The sequence below is a fragment of the Antedon mediterranea genome, chromosome 8 (assembly GCF_964355755.1).
Source record: "Antedon mediterranea chromosome 8, ecAntMedi1.1, whole genome shotgun sequence".
In the NCBI taxonomy this organism is placed as follows: domain Eukaryota; kingdom Metazoa; phylum Echinodermata; class Crinoidea; order Comatulida; family Antedonidae; genus Antedon; species Antedon mediterranea.
The window spans coordinates 13,370,383-13,386,919 of record NC_092677.1 but is presented as its reverse complement, the minus strand read 5'-3'; the positions used below and the strand labels follow the sequence as shown (position 1 = coordinate 13,386,919).

Here is a 16,537-nt window from a genome sequence, read left to right as displayed (position 1 = left end):
TTTCTTTTTCCACCTCTATCTAATACAACCTCCCCTCTTTCACACTGAGCTTTGTCCCCTTTCACACTAGCTTCATCCCTTTTCAAACTAGCTTCGTTCCCTTTTCAAACTAGCTTCGTTCCCTTTCACACTAGCTTCATCCCCTTTCACACTAGCTTCATCCACCATTCACACTAGCTTCATCCCTTTTCATACTAGTTTCGTCCCCTTTCACACTAGTTTCATCTCTTTTCACACTAGCTTTGTCCCTTTCACACTATTTTCTTGCTCTTTCCTACTATCTTCATTCCGTTTCGTCCCCTTTAACACTGCATATGACATTTCAAACTGCCATACTATGCATAAGGAAAACACATTTTTATATACTTGTTTTGTTGTAATTATTTTATAATTTCCAAAACCGCTGATGGCTAGATTGTAAACCCTAATATTATAGTCAAAAGCTCAAAATGTGTTGTGACTATTAGGAAGTTTCTTTATAATTTCTGTTCTTGAGGTGTCAACTTTTTCAAAATACCAGTGTAATTATATCATCATTGATAGATAATACATTTCTGGCAACCAATTTCAAATTTTTGTTTTCATTGTTTGTATATTCTTTAATATAAGCAATCCAAATATTCTTTTTTTCTCCAAATTTATCAATATTTTTTTAATACAAATATTTTCTAAACTGCATTTTTTATATTCCGTTTTCATTCATTGCTTTGTAAAAAATTGGTAAGTTTAATTTGATCTTATATAATTTGATGTATTTTTTCTGACGTCTATTGTGAAACATTTTTTGTATATAAACATTGAAGAAAACAATAAATCAACATTTCAATTGTAATTCGTGGTAATTGTAATATTTTATTTTAAACTGGTTGAAGTTCTACAACAAAAATTTTGATATTTTTCTCTCAAAAATATCTTTAGTGAACAAGTTTTCACATACTTCATCTTTGCAAATATTAACTTATGCACTGAATTTGTGATTTGTAAAATTTGTAAAAATGAATGAAGCTGTTGTTTATTATTACATGCCAAATAATACCTATTTATTCCCCAAATAACATCACATCACTGTAGTAGTTGATTGAATGATGAATGAATTCATCCATATTACATTATACATATATATAATAAAAAATTGGGTGTAATTTATATCATGACAGTAGTAAATATTTTAAATAATTAAAAAAATGAAACTAACAGCTCAAGTAACTTGCTAACAAATTATTATTCAAGGTAGTGGTGGTCATAGAACAAAATTCAATTCAGTTTTTTAACAAAATTCTTAAAATAGTTTCAAGCCAGTTATTTTTAATACAAATACAGATAAAAACAAACATTTTTCCATATACAGTAATTTTAAATACAAATAAATATTTTTTTGTGTGTATTTTTAACAAATATTTCCATATTTTAATTGTTTTGTGTTAGTCAACAAAGAAGTTCATAGTTCTTTCAAGATCTAACCCCTCCGTAACATTATCAACCTCATCGATGGTTTTTGTTGTTGGGTCATCAAATGACTCAATGACATCACTCAGGTCAAATGAGCCGCCTACTCCATCTTGGATGAGGCTTGTACCGGGTATCATCTTATCTTGGTGGTTGCGAAGAAGATGAGTTTTCAAATTTCCTACAAATATAAAGCATGCATACATTACTATATACTGTATTTTAAAAAAAAAAAAATTCATATTCATCAAATAGCGAGAAACCATAAACTATAATTTTATTTTATAATAATAAGTGGAATCGAAATAATTCCAAGCCCGACACATGGATTGGAAGCCAAGCCAGTTCCACTACAAGACAAGCTCAAGGATACAGTTTTTCAATCAATTCCGAAAACAAAAACATGAAGCTGTTTGTGAGCAAAAAAATGCTTGTTGAAACTGTATAATAATGTGATGCTCAATAACTAGTTCAACTTACCTCGTTGTGAAAACATGTGATCGCAGTAAGGACACTTAAAAGGTCGTTCACCTGTGTGGGTGTTCATGTGTATCAGGAGACCATTTTTCTGGTTAAAGGCTTTATCACACTGTGGACACTTGAATGGACGTTCACCTATTAAATTGAAGAAACAAATGAGAAGATTAAATATCCATTATCTTGCATGCTATTGCTCATTTTGCGCACCATACAGTAGCTAAAATTGTTTCCACAATTACCGCATCTTCTTACCTGTGTGTATACGCCTGTGTCTTTCCAGCTGACTAGGCTTAGCAAATGCTTTAGCACACTCTGAGCACACATGTGGGGTGGGCTTATTCTTATTGGGTGATGGGCCTGGTTGGTGAGTGGCCATGTGCTCCTTCAGATGGCCTGGTCGTTTGAATGCCTTGGAACACGTACTGCACACATGAGGACGTATTTCTTCATGCGCTTCACGTTGATGTCTTCTTAATTGGTTCATTTGTGTAAACACCTAGTTGTCAACATAAACAAATATAATATATTTTCACATTTTTGTACTATTTTGTATATACATCCACATACTGTAGATAATTTTGAAAATGAATGAGGTGTTGGATTTATTACCAGGTGGGTTAGTAGTAGTTAAATGTGATAAACTTACAGATTTACATTCAGGTTCAGTGCAAGGGTAAATTGAACCAATTGATGCTGCAGCTGAGAGAGCACTGCTTGTTGATGCATTTTCATGATCTTTGTCTACACCTTGACTATCATCTGCAAGATTCTCTCCAAGTAAATCACCACTAGGTTCTGTTGGTTCAACCATTTCTTCATCTAATCCAGGTACATCCATAGATGTATCTGAAAAAGTTGCATGTTGAGTAGAACTTGCATTACCATCATTTGGGTTTGCCTGTGGTAACAACTCCTGTTGGAAAAGAATGGCCTGTGGTAGTGTAAGGGTTTCTCCACTTTCTAGAGAAAGTTGTATACTATTGGTTGTTTCGTTCTGTGATGACGAAATAGAACCTGCAAGAGGCATCGCCGATGACTCTGTAGATTGTGCCAGTTGAATGTTTTCATAAGATGTTTGAGGTAGCAAAGACTGAGCATCATGCGGAAGGGTCTCTTGTGCTTGAAGAAATATCTGAGAATGTTCTTGTACTATGTGTCCTGACATTTGTGGATTTGTTACTGATTGTGAACCACTCTGCACTTTACCAATGCTACTATCATCAGATATATTTTGTGCACTTGATTCTGTAACCTGTGTTTGTGAAAGCATAGATGGTACAGCAGTGAAACCAGAATCGGTCTGTACAACACGAATAGTATCCCCAGAGTTGGCTACATTATCAACTACTTGCAATCTGCCTGCATCTGCCGACTGCTGTATTTGAAGTTGTTGAAGAGAGTTTCCATCAAGTTGGACTAAGAAATTAGGTTGTATCTCCATGTTCTGGATCACTGCTCCATGAGATAAAGCATTCTCTGAACTTGTCTGGATTGTTCCCAATTCAGTTTGAAGAGCGACAGGATTTAATACAGCTTGTTGAAGTTGTTGCAGAATGTTTGGATCAATCTGAACGGTAATGTTAGAATCCAGGCCAGAAATCTGCAGTCCTTGTCCAATATTGGTAGTGTTCAACTGTAGCTGCATGCCTTCTAATCCTTGAGTTAACACAGTCGCAATTGAACCATCACTAAATTGTGCATATTCACCTCCTGACAATGTAATAGGGAGAATACCTTGCGGAAATGCTGGTTGTAGATTTGTTTGATCAATGTTACCAGATGTTGTCTGCACTTGACAAACTGTTGGGTTTGCTTCAGATGTCATGGTAGTGGATAGTGATGGGATATTCTCTTCATTTTCTTCAATCTCAGTGGCTGGTTTAGCCTGTGGCTGCTTACGTTGCTTCTTTGGCGGAGCATCAGGTTTCATGTGTTGATGTATGTGCATCTTTCTAGATCCTGATGTACGGAAACACTCACCACAATATGGGCATTTAAATGGTTTTGCTCCTGTATGTAATCGCATGTGAACTTTCAAGCTCCCCTTTGTAGCAAATTGTGATTTGCACATGTGGCAAGTGAACTGCTTGGAGCCATTATGAACACGCATATGACAGTCTAGAGTTGATTTAACAGCAAAAGCTTTATCGCATTTATCACATTTGAATGGCTTTTCACCTGTATGAATTCTCTGGTGACGCACCAGATCACTTGGTTTCTTGAAGCTCTTTGGACATTTAGTACATTGATTTTTGTGTCTAGGTGCTCTTTTGAGTTCTTCTATTTTATCTTTAATTTCACTGATACGACCCTTTTCAGCAGCTGACTGAATAAGGATTTTTTCGGACACAGACAGACCCTTGGTTGGCGATGAATTAACTAGATGCATAGCTTGTTCATTCGTTAGCTGCAATACATCTTTTACTTTCTTTGCAACCTTTGTCTGTTCTTTTAAATGTGTTTGTTCATGTCGTTTAAGAAGAAGTCTAGTACGAAATGTCTGGTTGCATTGATTACATTTGTATGGTCTCTCAGAGCTATGAACTACCATATGTCTGTGTAAAGAGCCGTTGGTTGAGAATGCTGCTTGACAGATATTACACCGAAAGTTCTTAACACCAGAATGAGTGCGTAAATGGGATTTAAGTACACCAGAAGTGACAAAAGCTCTTCCACACTGTCTGCAAGGAAATGGCTTTTCACCTGTATGCGAACGAACATGCTGTTTTAAGTGGCTGGACTTTTTAAATCCTTTTGAACAGTATGAGCATAAGTAAGTCCTTTTATCATTATCAGCCTCAGTTTGAATTTGGAGTTGGGGTTGCAGCATATTATTTAACATAATGGCTTGTATTGCAGAGTTATTATTTGACTGTTGCTGTAAAATTGATGACCGCTGCCCAGTAATGGCTTCTAATTGCTGTTGAATCTGTTGGGTTTGTAGACTAATCTGCTGTTCCTGAGAAAGAGCTTGTTGATTAGCAGCCATCACTTGTTGGTTGGCAATGGCATTCAATGTCTGTTGCGTAAGTGATACTTGCGTTAGATTTCGAGCACCCAATGCTGCTTGAGTTAAGGTTTCTTGAGACAATCCTTCCTGAAGCATATTGGCTGATTCTGTCAATGTTTCTGGCACAACTGTGTTTTGTCCACCTGTTTGATCAGATAAACTGGTAGGAGGTCCCAGAGTCTGTGCCTGACCAAGTTGCTCCAAGATGGCTGTAGTCTGCTCTTCCAATTCAGCAAGGCTAGCATCTTGTTGCTGTTGACTGACTTGATCTTGCCCTTGCTGTTCCTGCTGAAGTTGCTGCATTGCAAGCTCTCTTTTGTGTGTCTTCATGTGCTTCTTACAATTGACCGAGGTTTTGAATGTTTTCTGACAGTAAGGACACATGAATGGTCGTAGTTCACTGTGTGTGGACATATGCCTTTTCAAGCTTCCACTAGTAGTGAACAGACCTTGGCACATATTGCACTGGTGGTTCTTAACTCCAGTATGAGTCCTCATATGGGCTTTTAGTACACCAGTAGACACAAAACATTTACTGCATTCTCCACATTTAAATGGCTTTTCACCAGTGTGGGACCGCGTATGCTGTTTAAGATGACTAGATTTCTTGAAGGCTCGTTCGCAGTGCCCACACTTATATGGTCGATCAACACCACCAATCTGTTGAAGATCAGTTGTTAAAAACTGGTTGATTGAACTACGTGGTGGTTGTTGTATTAGACCATTATCAGTGATCAAGATTGGTTCTTGAAGTGTAACATCTGGAAGATCCACAGAAGGTTTAGGCCTTTGAATTCTTCTTGGACGTCGTATAGTTGTATTGTTGTAATGTGAAGAAATGTGAGTTTTTCTGTGACCTGAAGTCCTAAACTTTTTATCACAATATGGACAACCAAAAGGCTTAGCTCCAGTATGAAGACGTAAATGAACTTTCATGCTGCCATGGGTTGTGAAGCATTTATTGCAAACATGACATTTGTATTCCTTTACGCCTGTGTGAGTGCGCATATGAGCAGTTAAAGTGCTCTTTACTGTAAATGCTCTTTCACACACAGTACATTTGTAAGGCTTTTCTCGTGTGTGTATTCGTATATGTCTTTGAAGATCACTTGGTTTCTTGAAGGACTTCTGACAATAATTACAATAATGATATCTAGGAACTACACATCTTTTAACTTGCTGTTTCTTCAGAAGAATTGCAACAGACTGAGCTACTTGCTGGACACCTTGAATGACATCTTGACTTCCTTGGAATGGCACAATAGAGGTTCCTTCCTCTCCCTCTTGACTCTGCTGACTCTGGATTTCAGCTTCTGCAGCTTCAATAAGACCACTGGTTTCTAAAGCCTTTTGTAAGATATCCGAGCTAATATTACTACTAATTGCTATCTGGTGAATCTGCTGCGTTGCATCGGAAGCTCCAGTAACTTGCTCAGAGAGATTCATTAACTGCTGAACGACATCATCAACTGCTTCATCAGTTAAGCCAAGTTGATTTTGCACTAACATAACTGGTTCACTATCTTGAACTTCAATACTTGTGTCCATTACCATGCCCTCAGCACCATGCATTCTGCTCATATGTGCATTTAAACTCCCTAGCTTCCTGAACACACATGTGCACTGGACACAATGGTAAGTGTTGTTCATTCCTCGGTTAATTTCATGGACTCTAGCAATATGAGCTCGGAGATTTCCTTTCTGTGAAAAGGTTTGAGGGCAAAGGTCGCAACAATGAGGTCGTTCTCCTGTATGTTTTGTCATATGAATGAGCAGAGCTCCTTTTTGATTGAATGCCTTGTCACATTGGTCACAAGAGTAAGGACGTTCACCTAATTTGGTTCAAGAGACACAAATGAAAAATTGGTTAATAAACACCAATGCAATGATCGCATAGCATTCGTCATACAGTATCAGGATCGAGGAGAAGCATTGCTGTAACCTCTGTATTAGAGCAAGGGTCATGCATCAGTGATTTCAGACAGAACAGTATGTATGTAAACTATATTATTTAACCAACCTGTGTGTATCCTTCGATGTCGCAACAGTTGACTTGGTTTCTGGAAACATTTGCTGCAGTGATCACATTCATGTTGAAATGCAGAGCGATCGATGTGTTTACGATATGACTTTGCATTTAAAAGAGTAGACCTAGAAACAAAAATTAACTTTGAGTTAGGGATCACTGTAATTGGTCTGATGTTTGCCCTATTCTGACATATCATACTTTATGCTAAATAAACACCATAACATATTTACATGTAATTTTCAGGTAGGACTCGAACCTCAAGATACCTAGTCTGTCATTCAGATAGATTTTAACCCAAGAAAGAAGTACAGTACTGGACCAACAAGATAATTGAAGCTAATTAAACCAACAACAAAGAAGCCTGCACAGTAGACTGTGATTTAAACAATGTGTTTGGAGAGAAAAGGCATGGGAGAGAGAAGGTGGGTTGCTATATGAGTTTAAATTTGAAACTAAATGTACATTATATTGTTTGAAGGTTTGCATGACGAAATTAAATGTTGATATAAGTTTGTGGTACACCACGTTAGTTCTGAAAAGAACTGTTGAATTCAACAGTTCTTTTCAGAACTAATATACGTAGTAAATGTACATTATTGTAAGATATGCAAAAATCATACTAACTTAGCTTTGTAATGACATTTTATCATATGATCTTTCAGGTCCGTTGACAAAACAAAGACTTCTCCACAAATCTTACAATCTGCTGATGTTCCATCTCCAAGGTTTTCTACATGGCTTTTAATGTGTTTATCCAGTTCGAACTAGTGTTGAAAATAAAAACATAATATAACATGAGGAGTGTAGTGAAGTAGCTGGTGGTATGTGCGTACTTCAATCCAAATCCTAAGGACCACTATGTCCAGAATTCAAAACCTAGTGCCTTGTTTTACTATACTCCTCAAACCTCAAATGAGGCATCCTGTATGTCAGTAGTAAGTTGCTTATTGTTGTGTATTTGAAAAAAAAGACAATTTTGGAATTACTTAATACTGTAAGCTTTGAGACTTAGTTTTAAATTCAAGCAATCCACCTGGATAAAAACTTACCTGGAATGCAAATTCTTCTCCACAATCCTGACAATCAATACACTCATCCTCTTCATGAATCAGAAGGTGAGCTTTCAGACTCGCAACTCTTGAGAACTTCTTCTGGCAATCTGGACATTGCGGAGTATCCAGATCATGTAAAGCTTTATGTAACATCAAGTTGTACTCTTTGTTAAACGATTCCGAACATGATTCACACTTGTATGGTTTCTCATAATCATGCTTTCGTTCATGTCGTTTAACCTGTGCAAATTTCTTAAATTGCTCACCACACTTCTCACATTTGTAAGGACCAGTGCCTGGAGAAGTAGGAGCATTGTTTTCAATACCGATTCCTATACAAAATATAAACAAATATGACATTAAATTCCAATAAAATCAAATGAATTATTTCAGTTCTCAAACTATCTAGAATTAAGTTTAGTAATCTTGGTCGTTTGACACTCATCATAGGGTTTTGAACAGCCTGCTTTGTGGTGTGTGGGTAATTGATTTGTCCATTTATTCTGGAGATTTCTCTGTTTTCATAATTTTAGGGCAATGATAATTGTGCGGTTTCATATTAGACTTAGAGTTATCTCGGACATTCTGTAGGCTATTATATTACTTGCATTGAGCTTTGTCCTTGCGTAGTTTCCTAGGAAACAAGCTTTAACTCTACGCCATACCACCACCGCTCTCAAAAGCATAGTAGCACAAAGTCACAAAAATAGACTACAATTTTAAAAGAAACACTTATTTAGAAGAGAAAGCCCTTCTTTCATTTATTCAGGCTAATAATTATTGTTGTACTGTTTGTAATTAATGTTTTATTAGCATAATATTAATATTGTGTAGGCCTAGGCCTAAATTTTGTTTAGGAAATTGAGTTTGATTAACTCTTTTTAATCTAAACATTATGCCATTAGAATAATGTCATGACTGTCGGCAAGAGGCCTAGGTTTACAAAAGGTAGGAAGGTACATAACCTCCCCGGCGGGGAAAGGCCCTCCTCCCTTCATTAATCATTGAACCTTTGCATTGATTGGCCTAGACATAGAAACGCAATAGCCTAGGCTGACAAAGGCTTTTGGGCGGTCTTCGTTTGTAATAAACTATGATTGAAAATAAGAGATTTTTCGTTTAATTTGTAACCATAATTGACGATAAATACAAGTAAATATTTAGGGATAATATAATTACAAGAAAGTTCCTCAAATTTCGCCGCCAACGATTTGAGTAAAGTGAAAATTGATGTATTATTCCGCTCAAGGAGTAGCTGATTTACTCACAAAAAACAGAGTTGACGATACGGAACTACATGGTGGAAGCAAAACAGCGAAAAGCGGACTGATTAATTGCAGATAATAAGTAATAAATTACCCACCAAACACTTAACAATTCCTACCTGATAAACCGTCAATACGAATCTTCAATTTAGGCGGTCTTCCTCGCGGCATTTTAGTAGATTTTGGGCGTTTATTTTCAAAAGAACATGGCTGTTACACTCTTGGGCTTGTTGATGACGTCATGGAAATTAGTATCTGATAACCCGGATGTAGGCTATAGACCACCATTGTGTTTCTTTGAATGAACTGTACAAGTATTAAAGGCTGTTTGAATGCGCATTTTTGCTCATACTGTATTTGATTCACATGATAATTTTATTTTATAGTAAGCCTATTAACTATAATAATCATGACGTTCGGATAATGTAGGCCTATTATTGCTTGGTTAATATTTTCCGGAGTGATAATAAAATTAAGAAAACATACATCGATTTTGTAGTGACAATTGTATCTTTGGGAATGAGTAAGTTGCCGGTGGGAGCACTTGGAATTTAAGTAACTATTTAGTACATTTTCCAGTGTTTTTGTTTTATATTGGCGAAAATGTGAAAACTTTTTCCATGGTTTAAACAAAATGAACGCCGGAAAATATACAATTCAACAGATTCCAGAAAACGTTTTAATCATGAGTATCGCTTTTTATTCTGAGGAGCTATAGGCGAACATATTAAAAATAAAATTGATTGGAAAATACGTGACCAAAGCTATTCACGCTTTTGCACATGATGGCGTAGGCCCGAATAACAATTTTAAAAACGGTAAATCATGTGAAAGAAAATTAACCTAGACAATATCAAAATATGGGGGGAAATGGAATACGGATAAGTGGAGATGAGCTCTATCAAAGTGATGAGCTATTACGAAAGAGACAAAAATACTATATTTTATATTCGAGTGGCCATACGATTACGTCACAATGTCTGATTAGCCATATTGATGCATGATCCGATATCTAATATCAACTTCCATTTAACTGTTTAAAAAAAGGCATAATTTTGACAAATTTTGGAACTTTTCTTTAAAACTGCGCGCGAATTGTCCGATTCGAAGTGCTCGTATGACGTGATTATTAGTCGAAATGGTTTAAAAGTTGGTAAAATTACTAGAAAAGGCTGGAAAAACAAAATTGATGCGAAAAAGATGTTTTTACCGCTACATGCGCAGCGCGAGCGTAAAAATAGTTGGTTAACTTGACATGAAACGCGTAGAAAGTTGATTAAAATCTCCCACCAAGAACAGATACATTCAATGTTCTTACACATTTTATATACTGATACATTAAATGTCGAAAAAAGTTACCAACTAGGTTGCCTCGCATTTAATGTCATATTTAGACAACATCGCTCCAACCTACTTGAACGAAAAATGCAAACAGATTAAACACAACCACGCCACAAGATCCTAAACTGCTGGTTTATTTGTTGTTCCTCGTCCTAAGACTGAAACTTACAAACGTAGCTTTGACTAAGAGCCCAACCTTACATTAATAATCTCCCGTCCTTAATTCGCCAAGCTACTGTAGGAAATGTTAAGAAACATTTTAAACAATATCTTATCCATAAAGATCCATGTCCTAAATTTAACTAGTTTTCTGACCTGTGTCTCTTTTTGAATTTTGCCTGTATTTTAAAATTGTACATAATATTAGCATGTTAAACCTGTGTATATTTTGAATTCTCATTTGTATTATGTTTTAATATTTTAGTAATTTAGAAAAATAGAGTTGCCAGGTGCCCGAAAATTGGACTTCAAAATATGGAAAGAATATAGTTTCTACGACCAGCCCCTGCCTAACCTAAATTAACTTGACTCTCTAAACATTTTATATTTATTTAAAAAAAGAAAGAAATCCGTAGAGATTCGAACCCCAGCTATTAGAGCTGAGAGAATCCAAACGATAGTCTTCTTTCCCACTACACCTCATGCACACACTCATTTGCATAACAACGCCGACATACCAACGATGAGATATAAATTCTTTTCTAAACACGTAACGAAGAGAATTATAATTCCCTTTTTTCTGACATTAAATTGTTAGTCATTCTTTTAATGTTGTTAATCTTTTACATTATATCATCCTAAATTAACTTGACTCTCTAAATATCTCTTTTTCAAAATGAAAGAAAAAACATTTATATTTATTTAAAAAAAAAAATCCTTAGAGGTTCGAACCCCAAATAGTAGAGCTGGGAGAATCCAATCCAAACGATAGTTTCTAGAGCACTACCCGTTATGCCACAATGTACACGAGTAATGAAATGTGACAATAGTATAGTCTTATACGCGCTTCATATTACGTCATTCTAATCGTTACGTCATAACTGTGCATATTCATGACGTAATTTTGAGGAAACGAATCTAGTTTTAACCTTGGTATAAACCAGAGGGCCGGATAGCTCAGTCGGTAGAGCGTCGTGGAACACGATATCGTGGGTTCAAACCCCACGCCGGTCGGTGGAAAAGAGTTAAAGCTATGCGAGCTTCTGTGTTTGGGGTTCACAGACTTAAACGTCCCCCTTTCCACCACACATCATGAGGCAATAACATCAAAGCATCTGATGTGTGGTAACCCCAAGGCTGTGAGAGAGCCTTACCGTGCTAGAGGCAAGGGAGCACACCATCATTTTTTTTTTGGCTTCCCGCCTCTTTCCGATCTCGTAAATTTTGTGTTTGGCGCCCTCAATTTTAAGAACACATAAGTTATGTCAGAAAATTAGGAACAAATAAATAAAAATTGGTGAATATGCCGATGCCTGGCCTGGCTAGTGTATCCTCTCTATTCATTTAAATACATATACATTAATGTAATAAATAATTTCACAATTTGTTGTGAATTTTAATCTTGAACAAACGAAAATGATTTCAAACCATGTACTACATTTTACTGTGTTTGAGCATAAATAAATGATATTGAATTAAGTGAATAATTGATTGTGAGAAACAAAACAACTGATACAATAAATTAGATGAACAAGAGCAGTCTGAACAAGCCTGGCCATCCAACCAACCCATTGACTGCTACCCCTATACAAATATTGAACAGTTGGTATGCCGTGCGTTATTATGCAAATGAGTTGGTGCAGGTGTAAGTCATAACACACCACACTGTTGAATTGTGATGTTGTTAATCTTTACATTAGAAGATTATTCAAATAAAAAAATAAATAAATGAATTCTCAGGGCGGGAACCTAACAGATCCCCTCATTTAGTTTGAAAAAATCTCGAAAAGAAGTCCATCTGGAAAAGAAGCCCACCCAAGAGTACAAAATGATAAAGGGGCACATTTGGCTTCAATTGGCCTTAGTGCTGAGGCAGGGAGAGCACACCATAACAACTTTAATTTTTTCAGTGGCTTTTCGCCACCCGATTTTTGATGTTGTAGGCCTAAATGTTATGTTTAGCACAACAATCTAAATTTAACAATGTGGCGTGTTGGCCGCGAATGACTAACAATATCATCTTTCCCACTACACCTGCACAAACTCATTTGCATAACAACGCCGACATACCTAACTACGATGAGACTTGACTCTCTAAACATTTTATATTTATTTAAAAAAAGAAAGAAATCCGTAGAGATTCGAACCCCAGCTATTAGAGCTGAGAGAATCCAAACGATAGTCTTCTTTCCCACTACACCTCATGCACACACTCATTTGCATAACAACGCCGACATACCAACGATGAGATATAAATTCTTTTCTAAACACGTAACAAGAGAATTATAATTCCCTTTTTTCTTACATTAAATTGATAGTCATTCGCGGCGCCACACTGTTGAAATTTTGTTGTTGTTAATCTTTTACATTTATTATCCTAAATTAACTTGACTCTCTAAATATCTCTCTTTCAAAAACATTTCATATTTATTTTTTAAAATGCATACAGATTCGAACCCCAGCTAGTATAGCTGAGAGAATCCAACACATCAGGCAAAGAACATTAATTCTAAACCGCCCGGTGATATACTGAAATTTAATTAATTTTCGACACAGGTCGAACTCGGACCGCCTCCTTGATATGCAGATGTTCTAACCATCAGACCACTGGAGCTTTCATGGTATTGTTCAAACTGGATTAGATAGCGATATATAAATAAATAAATTTGAACGACATGGGATAACATTTTAGGCCCTATTTACAGACGTTTTATAAACATGCAACCTTTGGTGGCGATAATTAGGGCCACATTTTGTGGATTTGGCATTATTTTTCCCAATCTGGCATTACTTGACAGGGAAAATTTTCATTTAAAAATTTTGTTTAGCAATATTGCTAATCAAACTGTATTGTATTGTATTGTATTTTTTGCTACACAATTTTCAAAATGTGTAGCAATAAGGTTGTTTTGTATAGCTTTTTGCTACGCTACACTGGCGAAAATGTTCCCTGCTTGAGACATGTTACGGCATAATTTAATTTTATCCCTGGCAACGCTGGACTGGACATACCTGGAATGCAGGTGTAGGCCTATTTCAGTTTGTCTGCTTAATAACAATGTGTGGTTTTTTTAATCCTGTGTGATCTGCTTTACACAATACTGTATTGTTCATAAGGTAACAATATATAAATCAAGACTATGTCACTGATAGTGGTCTCATACGTGTTTTTAATAACTTAGCAATTTCAGAAATTGTGAGCCCCCACCACTCCTAGCTAGCTAGGAACACGTGAAGCCAAGGCAATGCACCTGGCTTTTCTTCGTGATAGCCTAGATACGGATATTATGAGTGGACACCCTACTACTAGGTCTACGACTTTGTGAACGAGCATTATGACGATAGCCTACATAGGCCTAATTATGTTCATCATTAAAAATAACAAACAAAACACTTTTTAAATCATTAATGTCATTTTTCTCCATTGATATTCTGCACAAAAAAAAACATACAGTACTGGCACTCAAGATCAAACCGAATTCAGAAGTATAATTAAGAAGCGTTGTTAATACTACCCTATGGATGATAAATACATTTTTGGTCTTCTGACCCCAAACACAAATTGTACCTTTAACGGTTTGTTTTGGTGTGTTTCTGCAGTTTGAAGCAGACTTTCGGGTATTTTTTTACTCTGGTATTCTTTAATTGACACCAACGACTGGAATTGAAGCCCTTGTGTGCAAACTCTGGAGTGGAGGGGTTGCTAACAAAAAATCAAGCAATCCTTGTTTAAAAGCACCATCTGGAGAAAAACATGATTATTATTCATCATTTCTATGCCTATTAAATGGTGCAATGCTCAAATCCATTGAGTAACTGCAAGTGCTCAGTGTTGTTGCAACTGCAATATGGTCATGTTCATTTCGCGCTTGATTCAAAATTGTCATATCAATGATCAGTAATGCATACATGGCTTTGAAATTGATATACTTGTGTTTGATTAAGGTTGGTGACATGTAAATCAGTACAAAAGATGAAATTTAGCATATTTATTAAGCAAATTGATATGGCCAGGCCTTGTAATGTATGGTAAACCTGTAGGCCTAAGACCCTAGTGCAGAGAGAAAGTGTCTGCACTTTAATATTATATTTATTTTAAACATTGATTAGGCCAAAAGTATATGTACTTGTTAAGTGCCTCCCTCTCCTAATTTTTGAGCTGCCTGTTTTTTAAATGGAAAAAAAAATTCTGATATAACATCATTTAAACATTCGATTATCGCTAGCATACATGAACACTTTTATTGCATTAAATTGTTTCTTGAAGTTGGAAGTAGTGATTCATTTTGTTCATATATAAAGGGTTGGTGTCAGTTTATTTCAGAATGGTAGCATGAATCAATGTCGATGACCTATTGAATACAGTACATTAAGAAAAAGACAATCCCCTCCCCTGAAGTTTATTAAGGGTTGACTCTTCGATATATATTTGGCCTTATTATTAATTTTTTGCCCAGCTGTAATCATTAACAATGATATCAAAATGAATCAAATGAACACAACACCTTTTAAACTTATTACTGTATATTATTCATTGTGTTGGTACGTTTAAAAAAAAACTGTGAACAGTAGTGATTAGCAATCCCCTACCATCATTAGTGACTAATTAGTTCAGGCACAAAATATATATATCAGAATATACCTATAAGAATGTAATATTAATATATAGTTGAAGAGGTGATCTTTTTATTATTCTTAATAAAAATGTCTTTTTATTATTCAATATATAGTACTGATAATAACCATTAAAACAAACCATGATACCATCACAATACTATAGGTCTATTTATTAGCATTTTCTGCTAGTAAATAGACATTACTGTATATATTGTACAAAGAATAAATGTTGGATGGAGGAGAATATTTTATGAGTTGAAAGATGGACTACATTTAACGAGATGGCAGCCGAAATAAAAAAAATTACTATTGTGCAATAGTATGTACTATTGCTTGATCATACAATAGTACATATTGCATGATCGTGCAATAGTATATAAGCCTACTGTTTAACTCCGAATTTCCTCAGTTTCCAGTTAAGCTTGAGGGCCAGAATAAATACTTTTGCATTTAAATCACCATGATGATTAAGATTATTACTGTACGTTTCAATGTAATGGTGCTATATTACAGAAAATAGCACAAAGAACATTGAAACATATTATTCCATCCTGCAACATGAAGAAACTACATTGCTTGAACTGCATAAAAAACAAAGATGATAAAATCATGAGGTTGAAATGTCAAGAGTATTTTATAAATTTTTATGTACTGTATTAATACTTTAATTAACTATTTTATTTATACTCAGGTCCTGCATAGAATTGAACCGGCTATACAGAACATAACATGTTTTTGTTCTACCAAACATACTTGGATATATATGATATTAAAACGGCTCATCATTTGTATACTAAAGGTATGTTACCCAGTTATAACAATGTTGTAATTACTGTAATATTTGGGTTAAATAGCGTTGCACTGCTATATAAGGCAGATTTGTGTGTATTCCAACATACTGTTGGTGTTGCTACCAACCAGTAGAGGTTACTGTAACATGCTAAATATATTGAAGAATCTTGTAAAATTAATAAATTCTCACGCATCATAAAAAAATATTTTGGCAGATATACAATGTTCATACATGTTTATTATTGCAACCATATGCATACAATAACTGTGCAATATCTATACAGTAGTCTCTTTGTCCTAATATATATTCTCCAACAGGGAATTGAGTTTGTGTACTTTTGATTGA

General features: G+C 35.5%; 1 protein-coding gene and 1 long non-coding RNA gene across 3 annotated transcripts in view; one reads left to right on the top strand and one right to left on the bottom strand.

Annotated features, from left to right (window-relative positions):
* Positions 1-844: 844 nt before the first annotated feature.
* LOC140056236 (zinc finger protein 236-like) lies at positions 845-9,840 on the bottom strand. The gene is made up of 8 exons (XM_072101534.1): positions 9,402-9,840; positions 8,015-8,349; positions 7,590-7,729; positions 6,957-7,087; positions 2,573-6,768; positions 2,179-2,422; positions 1,927-2,061; positions 845-1,627 (listed from the first exon to the last, which is right to left on the bottom strand). The coding sequence occupies exons 1-8, from the start codon at positions 9,451-9,453 to the stop codon at positions 1,422-1,424; spliced, it is 5,439 nt and encodes a 1,812-aa protein (XP_071957635.1). The 5' UTR covers positions 9,454-9,840; the 3' UTR covers positions 845-1,421.
* Positions 9,841-13,776: 3,936 nt separating this feature from the next.
* LOC140056862 (uncharacterized) overlaps positions 13,777-16,537 on the top strand; it is a 213,314-nt gene continuing 210,553 nt past the window's right edge. For both annotated transcript variants that reach the window (XR_011846835.1, XR_011846836.1), the window contains exons 1-2: positions 13,777-13,899; positions 16,091-16,198. This is a non-coding gene — a long non-coding RNA (uncharacterized lncRNA). The remainder of the gene's footprint in view (positions 13,900-16,090; positions 16,199-16,537) is intronic.